The 15,548-nt window shown below is 35.3% G+C and overlaps 1 protein-coding gene across 1 annotated transcript; it reads left to right on the top strand.

Moving 5' to 3' along the window:
* On the top strand, window positions 6,258-11,507 carry LOC109230856 (renalase). Its single transcript, XM_019396315.1, has 9 exons — window positions 6,258-6,434; window positions 6,527-6,626; window positions 6,830-7,010; window positions 8,206-8,278; window positions 8,371-8,550; window positions 9,321-9,418; window positions 9,893-9,981; window positions 10,118-10,291; window positions 10,988-11,507. Exons 1-9 carry the CDS (start codon window positions 6,392-6,394, stop codon window positions 11,157-11,159), a joined length of 1,110 nt encoding a protein of 369 aa, XP_019251860.1. The 5' UTR covers window positions 6,258-6,391; the 3' UTR covers window positions 11,160-11,507.

Below are 15,548 nucleotides of genomic sequence, written 5' to 3'. Positions count from 1 at the left end.
AAATTGAAATACTTGCTTGATGTTTGTTCGTGGTAACATCGGAATTGCATAATCAAGTGCTCAATTTATTGTCGAATTCGGTGCACTCCCTCCAACTCTTTCTCTTATTTAATATTTTAATTGCATATTTAATTTTAGCTTATACTTTAATTTTTACAATATGTTGAATGCTGCTAAAAGAGCATGTAGAAAAGTTACTGGTAGGAGAAATAAAAAAAGAGGTAGTTCTTCAGCATCTGGTAGTAATAGTACCCCATATACACATGTTTCCGAAACATCGCCTAATGATAATATAGATTATGAACAATTACAAGAAGATTATGGAATAGAAGATAATGAATTAGGAATGGAAGATGAGATACCAGCTACACCTACTAGTGCTGGAGTTGGTAGTGTTGGAGTTGCTACAAGGGGTGGTGGTCGTGGCACTAGTAGTAGACCACCTGTGGCTCCGACTACTAATCGTAGAAAAAGAAGTAAGGTTTGGAATTTTTTTGGAATAATTGAAGGTACTGATAGAGTTAGATGCAAACTTTGTAAAGATGATTTTAAACATTTGACTGGAGGAAATTTAGGGGGGACTGGAACGCTTAGTAGACATATGGGAATTGCACATCCCATAGAATGAGGCTCTGATAGTGATGAAAATCAAACAACTATTAACCCTACTACTGGAGGATTAATTAAATATGATAAAATGAAGGATCGTGAGGAGTTAGCAAAAATGATTGCTTTAGGTTGTCTACCTTTTTCTTTTGCTTCTTCGTCATATCTTATTATGTATATTCAAAGGATTTACAATCCTTTATTTAAAGGTATCCCTAGAAGTACTTGTACACCTGATATCTTTAGACTTCATGGACAATATTAAACATACATACGTTATTTGTTTAGCCACCTTCCTTGTAGAGTTTCTCTAACTTCTGATATTGGCCATGCTGTTAATGGAAATGATTATTTGACAATTACATGTCATTGGATAGATGATACTACTTGTATGCAAAAACGTATTATCGCTTTTAAATATGATGAAGATCAAAGTCATATTGCTGCGTTTATAAGTAGTACTATTTGTGAAGTTGTTGAATTTTATAATCTCAAGCAAAAAGTATTGTGTATGTCTTTTGATAAAGCTTCTAACAATAATGCCGCAATTTCAATATTAAAACTGCATTTGCAACTACCTCTTGATAAAATTTTTCATGTTAGGTGTGCATGTCATATTTATAATTTAATTGTTAAAAGTGGCCTTGATTTATTTTCAACTGAGCTTACTCATGTTAGAAGAGCAGTTGGTGTTATTCAAAGAAATAATAGACAATCTAGAATAAAGGAATTTAAGAATAAGTGTGTCCAGTATAACCTTAAACCCAGATTCATGCCAGACGAAATTGTTACTAGATGGAATTATACATATATATTTTTAAAATATTGCTACAAATATAGATTCCCAATAACTGAAGTTGCTAATGCGCATTGTACTGATCCAAACCGTATGTTAACAACTACTACTTGGGAGGTCATTAATGATGTTGTTAAATTTTTACATAAATTTTATACAGCTACTGTTGAGTTTTCTGGAGCATATTACCCTACTGTTACTATGACTTTAGTACATATAGCTGAAATTTCTTTTCTACTCTTTGAATTTAAGAAGAAAGAAAAACACAGGGATGTTGCGGAAAAAATGCAAGCAAAATTCAAAAAATATTTCTTTCCAATTCCTCCGATTTACTTAATTGGTGCTGTTTTAAATCATCCTATTAAGATGTCTGATTGTCACCAATTAATGAATGCTTTATATACTTATATGGAGATTGGACCAACTGAAAACCCAGATTTATATAATTGTATGAACAAGCTAAATGAGTATTTACAACAATTACATAATTATTATGCAAATGTAATTGATGATGATGCTCGCAGTGTAGGCAATGTTAATCCCACTATGCACTGTACCACTTCTGCTGCTGTGGATGATGAAGAAGGCCTTGATAGTTTTAATATTGTTTCTACATTTTCTAACACTCAAACCAGTAGCAGGAACATTGATGAACTTCAATTCTACTTGCAGAAGCAAAAAGAGCCTCGCACAAAGGAATTTTCACCGTTGGGATGGTGGCATGAGAATGGAAAGCAATTTCCTGTTCTTTTCGCTATGGCTTGGGACGTGCTGAATGTGCCAATTTCGACTGTTGCAGCAGAGAGTGCATTTAGCCAAGCAAGACAACAACTTGGAGACATCCGTCACTCATTGGGAAGCAATGCTTTGGAAGTTTTAGTATGTTAAATTGGACTAGATCGGGACGAAGAAATCAAGGACGTGAAGATGTTGATAGCCCAGAAGACGAGGAACTTGGAGATATATTAACACATGGTAACCCGTCCGAATTTAACACTCCAGAAGAAGGTCACTCAGTTCATATTGATTATGAAGAACTTACTAGGGCAATGCAAAACCTTTGAATTTACTCTTTTTTGGTTAATTTACTTGTTGTTACTTGTTAAATGTAAACCTTTCAATTTGGAAGTTCGAATTTTGAAATAAATGTAGCACTTGCAATTTATAAGTGCAATTTTTTTCCATCTTCCTTGTATTCTTTAGATTAATACAAAGTATTAATATAACTTACAATAGTTATACAAAGTACAAAAAAAAAAAACACTAAACCCGGCCCGGTCCGGCCCCCTTAACCCGTAACCCTTACGGTTCAATTTTTATCCGGATGAACCTGAACCCGTTAAACCCGGTAAGCCCCAACCCGTAATCGGCCCGGACCATAACCCGTACGGGTACAAAAAATCCCTACCCAGCCCGGCCCGGCCCACCCGTTAAACACCCGGGGCACACCTTGACCTACCCCAAACTCAAGGTCAATCACTCAAACAAAAAATTGTTTAAGAAATAGTTAAAAGGAATTTCTGAATTTTTTTTAAAAAAATAAAAGAGCTTATCATAAAATTCTGATTGAGTATCATTCGAGAAATGTAATTTGACATTACATATACAGTATAATTTTTCGACGAAAGAAATTCGAACGGCCCTTTCGTTCCTGAAGAATAGTCGTGAATTGGGGTGAGTTAGATTTTTTTCTTATCATCAATCTCTTGTTCCCTAAAATGAATCTTAACGTTTTATTCTAATATTGAATATGGTTGTTTAATACATTTTTGGAGAAGTGATGCTACCATTATTACAAAGAGACAAAGAGTATATATAAAAATGAGTATATATTAAAAAAAGTTAAATTTTATCATCTTGGTGTTATATTTCACATCATTTTGCGAGATACGTAGAATATTAATTAGCCAGAATCACATAATAAAAGTATATAAACAAGAATTATAGGTTGTGTTTAGTCTAAAAGAATATAGAGCAAAGTCAAACATGCCTACCACAAAAGAAATTCTATGTCACCTTAGGAATTTGAGCTTATAAACTTCAAAAGTAGGCAACTTGATTCAAAATATTGGGAGTTAAATAATCCTATATTCTTTTCTACTAATAGTAGTAATAATAGCAGCCTTTCATTACTTTTATTAATTCTTTCTTACACATTAGGTTACTATTTACACTTTTTTAAACTACAATTGATTGCAGCAATGTCAAGTGCCATAAAAGTTTGATTTTAGCCTATAGATAATTTGACATGTTTGGCATTTGGCAAATACCATATTAGTTATCGCATGATTAATTATACCGGAATTGTTATCCCACTTTTTTATAGGGAAAAAAGTAACATTACAATCTTGGAATAATTATCACCGGATTAGTTTTATCGCAATTTTATCTCAACCAAACGTAAAATAGATTCATTTCAAATTTAATTTCGTAATTAATTATTCTTTATCTCTCGTACCGAACGAGCCCTTAGTCCTTATAATGTAACATGGATATAGATTTATTGTGTTTCTGCAACGATAAAATTATTAAGTAATTTCTTTTATTTGTGCAAAGTCACCTGGTATTTTTGTTAGTGGATATAGAAGTACCCGTAAATTTTGTAAAAATAGCATGGTATAGCCAGTTTTCGGACTGGTCATTCAAAAATAGCCAACGTTTACGAAGTCAATACAAAATAGCCATTATTTTGCTGCAACAGAGACCAGTCCAGCATAATATACTGGAGTTAGGTGCACCTGTGTATGAACTCCAGCAAATTATGCTGGACCAGTATACTTTGCTGATAATATACTGGAGACTGGAGCACCGGTGCTCCAAACTCCAGTATATTATACCGGACAATTATACTTGCTGGAACTCCAGTATATTATGCTGGAGTTCTAGTGTACTTATGCTGAAACTCCATCATATTATGCTGGAGTTCCAGCATACATATCCTGGAACTCCAGTATAATATGCTGGAGTTCAAGCATACTTATGCTGGAACTCCAGTATAATATACTGGCGTATTTTCCGGGTTTGAACAGTGTTTTTGCTCAGATTTATCTTTACATGAAAAGTGGCTAAATTTCGATTACTTTTGAAATTGGGCTATTTTTGAACGACCAGTTGTAAATCTGGCTATTTTTAAATTTCTCCCGTAAAATTAATCAAGGTGGACACAATTTAACCTGAATACGACGGTCATAAAAAATAATAATTCTTGTGTGCAGTGGTATCATATCTATATTGAAGTAACCATATGCAAAGATGTTTGCACTGTCTTTGATGGTAAACCTAGTTATTCGCCGAATTATATTCCCTCTATCCTAATATATGTGATACTTTTTATTTTTCGTGATTTAAATTTCTTAATTTCGACCGTGTATTTAAATAGGGGTGAACATAATTTGGTCAAACCCAAAATCCGAAGTTTTTTGGATTTTTGGTTTGAATTTTGGATTTAATTTTTGAAATTTTGAATTTCGGATTAGATATTGGATTTGGCACTTCTAATTTTTGGATATTCGAAAATTCGAAATATTTGTAATTTATATTTAGTCAATTATCCATATGCCAATAGTAATAAGTTAAATACCCCAAACATTGTATATTATCTCATATATTCAATATTAATTACTAAGTTACTGTCAGAATAATTTATATTTGGATATGGTTTTACTATTGCTACTTCTTATCGGCCGTATTAATGTCTATTTTCTTGATAATAATTTCGTTAAGAATACTGTATTTGGATGATTGCGGTGAGAATGAGGAACTTTTCAGGCAATTTAACACGAGTACTTCATTTGGATATTTATTTTTGTAAAAAAAAAAATTATAAGCTCAAAACCGAAAATCCAAAATATCAAAACCGATTAATCCGAAATTGAACTTCAAAAATCAATCCAATCCGAGCTTACATGGATTGCCATTTCTTCAATCCGAAAATCGAAAATCTAAACCGAAATTTTTACATCTAATCCGAACTGCCCAAATCCCCACCCCTATATTTAAATATAGAATTTTTAAGTTTTTCGACATAAAAGTTATATACTTGAAATTATGTAAAAAATACTATAAGTTGCAATAATTAATAATTTAAAATATTTAAAAGGCATATGAAAAAATTACGATCAAATAGAGTGCTGGTCTGTCACGCCAGAAGTGGTTCGAACTCTATACAAAGGGCCTTTCCTAATTTTTTAGCTTTCAAAATCCGATAACCGTCACATAAATTAGGACAGAGGAAGTATATAGCCAATATTAGTACACCATGTCAAGAAGGGGAAACTAGGAATTTTCCAAGAGGGAAGCCTTTGGATTTCACAAAACTATAAAGAGAATGAAGCCTAATACTACTATCACCTAACTTAGTAATGAAAAGCTACAATCTTTAAAAGAATTTGGTTCAAGATTTTAATACAACCCCACCATAGCCGTAAATATGGAGAAATAAAAAAATAGCCAGATTTATAAGTGGTAATTAAAAATAGTCACAGTTTCAAAAGTAATTGAAATTTAATCACTTTCATGTAAAGATAAGTCTGAACAAAAACATTGTTCAAGATCAAGAAAATATTCTAGCATAATGTGCTGGAGTTCGAATTTTTTACATGTGAACTTCCAGCATATTTCATAATGTGTTGGAGTTCCAACATAATATGCTGGAAGTTCATAAACATGTGCTCCAATCTCCAGTATATTATGCTTGAACTTTTCGTGTTGCAGCAAAACAGTAACTATTTTTCAATGACTTTACAAACGCTAACTATTTTTCAATTACCAATCCGAAAATCGGCTAGCCCGTGCTATTTTGACCCATAAATATCAAACAAGTTAACATTACTTTTGTTGGGTAGCATTTAAAGCACAAAACTTTCTTTTTCCTAAAGATGTATGTGGATAAATAACAACTCCTACTTTTTTCAATCACTTCTACTTTAATTCCAATATATCAAATTTTGCCAATTTTTTTTCAATCATTTCTTTTCCATTGCTATAATCATGACAAGTGTTGCTGCCAAAGTTGCAGTCATTGGTAGTGGAAGTAAGCAAGCAAATACTACTGATATTCAATTCTTGTCCAAAATTGTGAAAATTTTGATTACAAAACTAACCAAAAGGGGTTTCTTTTTTCAGTTTCAGGAGCTGTTTGTGCATCAACTTTGGCCAAGAATGGAATTTCAGTTACCCTTTTTGAGTCTGCTAGAGGTCCAGGTGGCCGCATGTCTCAAAGAAGGTAATACCTTTTCTTTCTTTTTTTTCCTCCCGGTGTCCGGTACCCGTATTGGGATTGGACTCCATAACAAACGCGACTCCATACCTCGAGCTCGAACCTGAGATCTCTGGTTAAGGACGAAGGAGTAATTACCAGTAATTTTTTTTAACTTTTATCATGAATTAATGTAATGGGGTTTTTGTAAAAATTTGATCTTTAATTAGGGAAAAGGCAGAAGATGGGAGGGAGCTGTATTTTGATCATGGTGCTCCTTATTTCACTGCTAGTAATCCTGATGTGCTGAGACTTATTAGTGAATGGCAATCAAGAGGAGTTGTTGCTGAGTGGAAAGAAAAATTTGCTACTTTTGATTTTGCTTCTAAGCAATTTCTTGATATTGAAGAGGTTCCACAAATTTCCAGTATTATTATTAGTCTTCTTTATGTGTTATTCCTGCTAGAATATATGTAGTGATACTTGTATTAAGGCAGACTGCCTACATCATACCCTTCGGATCGGCTCTTTCCCGAATCTTGCATGAACGCGGAATGTTGCCTACATTATGCCCCTTGGACTGCGGCCGTTCCCCGGACCCTGCGTGAACGCGGGATGCTGCCTACGTTATACCCCTTGGGCTGCGGCCATTCCCCGGACCCTGCGTGAATGCGGATGCTGCCTACGTCATACCCAAGAGGGTGCGGCTCTTTCCTAGATCCTGCATGAAAGCAGGATGTTGCCTACATTATGCCCCTTGGGCTGCGGTCCTTCCCCGGACCCTACGTGAACGCGGGATGCTGCCTACGTCATACCCCTTGAGGTGCGACCCTTCCCCCAACCCTGTGTGAACACGGGATGTTGCCTACGTACATCACAAGGGGTGCGGCCCTTCCTCGGACCCTGCGTGAACGCGGGATGTCACCTACATCATACCCTTTGGGGTGCGTCCCTTCCCCAGACCCCGCGTGAACGCGAGAATGTTTCGTGCACCGGGCTGCTTTTTTTTTTTTTTTTTTTAAATCTATTGTTCCTACTAGAATATCTCTGACCATTGTCATTTTCTATACATTCAGGACTATTTCTTTGTAGCTCGTGTTTAATTGTTGTTACTAATTTAGTGGGTTTGTCTGCTTTCTTTTACTCTTTTTTTATTTTAAAAAAAAGATTTTGATAGGTTGGTGAGGTTGTGTTCACATTGGTAATATTTTAAGATAAAAAAGATAGAAAATAAAAAGATTTGATTCTCTTTGACTGTTCATGTGGATGGCTATAGGTCTATACATTTATTTAACACTGGATTGAACTTTCAAACATGTCATAACTAAGGGATTATTCAAGATTTGTCAGCAGTTTATCTTGGGAAATTCCAAATAAATGATCAAATGTAAGATCATTGAGATAAAGAAAGAACATTTGATATGTATTGACTCAAGCTACTACTGAAAATCATAAAAGCAAATGTGTTTCCTTTCCTCTACTGAAAATTTGAGCTCTAAAGCCATAGCAATTTAATAATAGTACATAGCCACAGGGTTGACATGCACATAATAATAAGGTTTTACTGGTTCTGATTTCTCTTTCTCTTACTCTTATTTTAATTCAGGAAAGTTCGGACAAGAAATATGTCGGTGTTCCAGGAATGAATTCAATTTGTAAATCATTATGCCAGGAGCCCGGTATGTCACTGATATTGCTGGATTTCTTCTTTGAAGTGCTTTCACTAACTACCACCTACCGAATTTACTATTTTTCTATTTGAATTCTGTAGGAGTTCAAAGTAGGTTCGGGGTAGGCGTTGGGAGGTTGGAGTGGTTGGAAAATGACGATTCATGGTCATTGATGGGTTTAGATGGCGAAAGTCTTGGTTATTTTAAGGGTGTCGTGACATCGGACAAGAGTACATTTTCACCCAAGTTCACTAATGTAACAGGAAAACCTATGCCTATTGGTAAGACATATCTCTACCTACATTCTTTTGTTGGTTTATAATTTCATTGGTTTGATTCAAGGGTTAGTTGATTGCAGTTGCATTATTTAAGATCCACATAATAAAATATGTAGTAGTTGCTGTTGTGAGATATGTCATGAACTTCCAGCCAGTTGCTCAGTTATTTATTCATGTTTTTAAAATACGCTAGTGGATGTTCCATATTTTAATGATTCAGGTCCAACAACAACAACAATAATATACCCAGTGTAATCCCACAAGTGGGGTTTGGCAAGGGTAGTGTATATGCAGACCTTACCCTTACCTTGTGCAGGTAGAGAGGCTGTTTCCAATCGACCCTCGGCTCAAGATAAATTTAATTGATTATCTAAATATATTTGGTCAATGAGATCCAGAAAGAAGGAATAATACCAGGCTTTACTTAATGACGATTGTATTTAACTGAGTCTGTTTATGTTCATGCATATTTTACTCCTTGCTGTTGTGTTGTCATGCAAAACTCTTCAGTGTGCTATCTGTTGTGTATATGTTACGCTCATATATTTTTGACATATATTTATGTCAGACTGACTGGTTTTTCGTTCATTGATCACTTTTTTATTTTTATATTTTAAATGCTGGTGTTTCTTGATAACTTAACAAGATTTGCATTTGAGCGGACTATTATTGGATCATGACTAATTCCTTTTCCAGTATAAGAAATGTAACCTTCTTTCAATCAAGACATGTTAGCAAGGTTATTTATTAAGGTCTTAGCTCCTTTCATGTAGACATGGGCAAATTTCCGGAAATACCGTTGAAGATGACAGAAATTCCTGTTAGTCCGCGCTTTGCTCTCATGCTGGCGTTTGAAGAGCCTTTGTCTAAGGTATGATATGCTCTGCCCCTGGATTTCATTTCCTTTAGTAGAAAAAAAAAGGGCAGCCCGGTGCACTAAGCTCCCGCTATGCGCGGGGTCCGGGGAAGGACCGACCACAAGGGTATATTGTACGGAGCCTTACCCTGCATTTCTGCAAGCGGCTGTTTCCACGGCCCGAACCTGTGACCTTCTGGTCACATGGCAGCAACTTTACCAGCTACGCCAAGGCTCCCCTTCAATACGCTTTTCCTTGCCCCTTACTCATTTATGTTTAGATTCAGCTAACTCTAAAATAAGTCTGATATTATACTTCATTGCTTGTTCTGAGTATGCTAAAATGGTTATAGAACAGGCATTTAATTGAGGGGCCATCACTCGATCGAAATATAAAACTGATTTTTTTTACTTAGCCTCAACTAGTTGAACTGACACTGTTGACAAGAATTTCTGATGGAATATGTCTTTCTTTCTATCATATTTGAGATACCAATAAGAGGCTTCTCGATCAAGAATTCAGAAGTTCTACGTTGGGCACACTGTGACAGCAGCAAACCAGGGCGCTCACATAATAGGTATCTGTTTATGTTGTTAATGAGAAGAACAATATTGTGACTGACGACAACAAACAGAAACTCGAGCATGATATTTCCACCTATATATACTAGTGCTGTTTTTGATCATATTGCGCTTTTCTTTCTCCCAATGAAGTGAATGCTGGGTGTTGCACTCAACTGCGGAGTATGCTCGGGATGTTATTGCCAAGACAGGACTTCAGAAGCCTTCGAGTGCAACATTAACAAAAGTAGCTGAAGAACTATTTCAAGAATTTCAAAGCACAAAGCTCAATATACCTCAGGCTTTTTTTAAGAAAGCTCATCGATGGTTGGTATCTAACATATACAACTGCTCAGTTTTAGTTTCAGATTTCGTTTACTGCATGCAATCCTTTTTCAGGAATTCTGATTACTTAGTCCAAATGCCATGATACTATAAATTTCTTTGTTCTTCACCCAAGGGTGTGGCCTGGTCGATAAAGCTGGATTTAAGACCATAGGTGACTCGGTTCCGAATTCCAGTAGATACAATGTTAGGTGATATCTTCCCTTTTGTTTAAGCCTTGCAGGCTGAGATATCCGGTATTTGTATAAACTGTATTAGTGGGAGGATGTATGTACCCGATGGAATAGTAGATGTACGCTCAAGATATCCCGGACATGACCATTATCCAAAAGAAGTACATGATAATTATAGCTTTCATCATTGTTGAGAGGCAATTATGCATCTTTGAGCTGATATTATGTCTTGGAACCTTATTACGCATGAAATAAATCTCAGCCGGGAGTTGTATAGTCGTGCTGTTGTTTGAAGTTCTTAGACATGCATTCCTCGAAAATGTAGAATTGCTGCTTCGACTAGTTCTATAAAATTCTCTATTCTGCCCTCAGAGAAAAAAGATAGAATTATAAAGACACCATCCTTTCTTCTCGCTCCTCTCAAGGTGCGCACAGTTTTTTTCGTTTTTATATTGTACTGTATTTCATATCATAATTATACTGCTATTGCATATGAATATCTCAGGGGCAGTGCATTCCCAGCTACAAGCATAGCAGGAGATGAGAAATGCCTTTGGGACGCGAAGAAAAGGCTAGCAATATGCGGAGACTTTTGTGTTAGTCCAAATGTCGAAGGGGCTATCGTTAGTGGCTTGGCTGCCGCTGCTAAATGTTCTGAAGTGTTTTCGCGCTTATAGAGTGACATCTTCTGTGTATATGCTTGACTGAGAATGTATAACTGCAATGAAGACCAGAAGTAATCAGAGCGGATCGAGGATTTTGAGTTTATGGGTTCCTACAGCGACGTCAAGTTAATTACAATAATAAGTGAGTTCGTAGTCAAATATTTATAGATATTTAGTGAATTTCTTAATACATATACAGTCTGGACAAAGGCTATTTGGTTCACGTAAACCGGCCACATGTTATCTTACTAAATTGTAGCAGTAGAGTCACATTGACCTAACAATCTTTCACTTCCTGTCTTCATCTGCTGGTCTTACCAGTTTTGGCCAATAATTATTTATGAAAACTCATTTTCCATATCTTTGTTTTACTTTATTATTTGGGAAAATGCATAAGTACCCCCGACCTATACCCGGATTCCCAACTACACACTTTTTCTTTGCGGGAATCCTATTACCCCCTAAACTTATTTTAAATGAAATTATTTGCACCCTTAACGCTGACGCGGCAGAGTGTGTGTATTTCACTCTCCCAAAGGAGAGTGGGAAGCAAGAAAAAACGATTTTCAGATTATTTTTTATTCTTTTTTATCATTTTTTCTTACTTTTTTTTTTCCTTTTCCTTTTCCTTTTCCTTTTTCTTTGTCTTTTTTCTTTTACCTTTTTTTTCGTTTCTTCTCTAATTCCGGCGGATATTCATTCACCGGCGACTTTGTCTAACCGTTTTTCTTCCATTTTTTCTTTCCACACACAAATTAAACTCTCAAAAAGATCTATTCATAAGCAAATCAAAATACACTCAGATTTGGGGGGGGGGGGGAAATTCATCATCGGAAAACCTTCCCACGCCGGAAAAAAAATGATGTATTGAAATTTTAACTGGAAATTAACTAAATGGCAGATCATGAATAAAAGAGGTGGACACGAGATTGCATGTGCAATTTGAGCAATATAAGTAGACCATTGTTTACTTTCTAAATGCAACAAGTACATGGTGGAATATCAATTTAATTTAAAGTTCAATTCCACCAACAGAACTTGCAGTTCTCCAATTCTCCTCTCGTCTTCATCCAGCGGAATTGTAACAAATACTATATGATTATTCAATAACAAGTGTCCAATGTCTTAAATAACATTAATACTTCACTTTTTCTCGGTATAGCATAAACAATATCAATAGTTAATATTTTGGTGTTCCTTAAGCATATATTATCTTGTTATTATCTAAATTTAGTTTCATAGATGAAGAAATTTTTTGTATTGATCAAAGAATATACATTATTTAGTTGTTAATTTACATTATAACTACAATTATTTATCCATATTTTATTTTATTTTAATGACTGCGAAGCGCGGATAAATTCTCTAGTTTACAATATAACTATCATTTCTTGTTTTTGAGCTTAAATTTGGATTTGAATATAAAGGTGATAAAAATATAGCTGATTTTTATAGCAGATATGCAAGAAGAAATAATTTTAATTTTGTCTTATAATAATGGTTCTATATATACCTTTGAACTCACTTTTCAATGTAACAATTACGCGTCACACATTATTGTTATAATAAAATCCTCGAATTGTAAAAGTCAGACAGAAAAGGGGGAAAAATTAAAAAGATTGTTGTTTAAAGAAACAGAAAATAATCATGTTCTAGTAGGTTTAACAATTGATAAAGACATTCAAAAAAGAATAAACTCAGTAACTAAAAGTAGATTTTTTAAAAATATCTTTTCCAATTATTGTCATAAATACGGTAAACAAATGAGGCCTTAACCCTAGAAATTGTGAAGGACACGCTGGAGCATAGCCAAACCCGACCCGTACTACTTTTAATGCCTTTAGGGAATAGGAAGCCGAAGCCGAAGCCGAAATTGAAAGGAAAACGGAGAGAACAAGTCCTAATCCAACACAAACAATAAAAAATAAAGGGAGCATACCCATCAAGTGCTCCCTTTTTTTTTTTTTTTAGTTTTCGCCGAAACTATAAATATTTTTTAGTTTACGTTTCGCCAAAAATATAGTATAAAAACTAAAGTTTTATTATACTTTGGTCTTTCTGTGTTTCATGTTCTTTTTATCCTAATTGGTTATATATCTACGGTCATCTACTTGTAAAATACATACTATCAATTTAACAATACTATCAATATATGCACGATGAGAGGATAAGAAGAGAAGATACAAGGACTTTGGTTTCTTAAAACTCTGCCGACACTCCCTTCAGATCCTTTTTCTTTTTACTGCCCACTTATATCAATATGTTTAAGTACCTGATTCCATTGCATCCCATATATGATTTTTCTTGTTTCTTTTTCTATTATACTTTTATGTTCCAAGGCTTATGCATCCTTCATATGAAACTTCTTTCACATGGTCTGAACTTTTTGTGCGACTGCTAGCAGATGCCTCTTGTATACTGTATGTATAATAAATGGATATATGTGCTGAGGTTGTAACGGACTCATTCTTATATATGCAGGAATAATTTGTTGTCTATTCATCGTTTTCCATTAAAACCGTTCAACATATAGGATATGAACTGGTTTCTTAGTTATAAAAGGAACAAAAAAAAAAAAAGATAACACATAGGATATGACCTGATTGTACCGATGAACTCATTACTAAAATCATTTTAATGTTTCAGTTTATCGATGTTACTGTCATCTGCAGTGATGATCCATGCATGAAGAAGACAATCTTGGGGTGTGAGGAGATGAGTACTCATCCTTGCCCGATTATCGGAGAGATTACTCTCAATGTGGCTCGACTATCGGAGAGATTACTCACAAAACGGCCCGACTATCGGAGAGATTACTCTCAATGTGGCCCGACTATTGGAGAGATTACTCTCAAAATGACCCGACTATCGGAGAGATTACTCTCAAAATGACCCGACTATCGGAGAGATTACTCTCAAAATGACCCGACTATCGAAGAGATTACTCTTAAAATGACCCGACTATCGGAGAGATTACTCTCAAAACGGCCCGACTATCGGACAGATTACTCTCAATGTGGCCCGACTATTGGAGAGATTACTCTCAATGTGGCCCGACTATTGGAGAGATTACTCTCAATGTGACCCGACTATTGGAGAGATTACTCTCAATGTGGCCCGACTATCGGAGAGATTACTCTCAAAATGACCCGACTATCGGAGAGATTACTCTCAAAACGACCCGACTATCGGAGAGATTACTCTCAAAATGATCCGACTATCGGAGAGATTACTCTCAAAATGATCCGACTATCGGCGAGGCCAACTTAAGGTGCAAAGGGACTCATATATCCACCTTAAGATTGGAAAGTTATAGTTCCTTTTAAGGACAAACCCGCAAAGAGGCCAACTTAAGGTGCAAAGGGACTTATATGTCCACCTTAAGATTGGAAAGTTATAAATCTTCAACTCGAAGACGACATCGACTTGAACACTTGGAAAACTTTGAAGATTTGGCAGACTTTGCAGACTTCAACTCGAAGATTCGGAGGGCTCAAACAATTCAACTTTAAGATCGGTGAATTTGAAGACTGAAATTTGAAGACCGAAGGACTTGAAGACTTCAACTTGGAGGGCTTAAATATTTCAACTTTAAGACCGGCGAATTTGAAGACTGAAACTTGAAGACCGACGAACTTGAAGACTTCAACTTTGAGACTTGGAGGGCTTAAATATTTCAACTTGAAGATCAGCAAATTTGAAGATTTCAACTGAAGACCGACGGAGTTGAAGATTTCAACTTGGAGACTTCAACTTGAATACCGACGGACTTGAAGACTTCAACTTAGAGAGTTCGAGGGCTTAAATATTTCAGCTTCTCTTTTGCTTTACATTGTCCGACTTTTATCTTAGTCGCATAATTTTCAGCTTTAACTGCTAGTAACAAAACATTCATATCTTGTCGTGGGAGAGTCCAAATAATGAACCGTTTGATTACTTCAATATCTAAAATATATCCAATACTTAGAATCAAAGACCTTCAGAATCGCGCCGGATAATATTTTGAAACCAACTTCAGATTTCACCATGTTGAAAATTTCAGATTTGCGCAATCTCACCAAAAAAATTCATATCTCAATGTAGAAATATCGAAATTGCAAACCGTTTGATTTCAAGAAAACTAGACTTCAAGATCTAGAATATATCCAAAATTCTCAATCAAACAACTTCAGAATTGTCCCAGATAATATTTTGAAATCAACTTTATATTGCACCACGCTATCAATTCCAGATTTGCGCAGTCTCCCCAAAAAATACATATCTTGGTATAGAAGCCTCAAGATCGGAAGATGTCTTACTTGCCATCAATCAAAATTTAAGAGCTATATTCTCGCAAATATCTTGGGTTCAAGTCTCACCGAATTTGAAACGTTGTGCCAAGCAATCTTTACCTTATACCTG

This window comes from Nicotiana attenuata, chromosome 8 (genome assembly GCF_001879085.1).
Source record: "Nicotiana attenuata strain UT chromosome 8, NIATTr2, whole genome shotgun sequence".
Lineage (NCBI taxonomy): Eukaryota > Viridiplantae > Streptophyta > Magnoliopsida > Solanales > Solanaceae > Nicotiana > Nicotiana attenuata.
The sequence above is the reverse complement of the archived record's forward strand: the minus strand, read 5'-3'. Positions and strand labels throughout refer to the sequence as shown.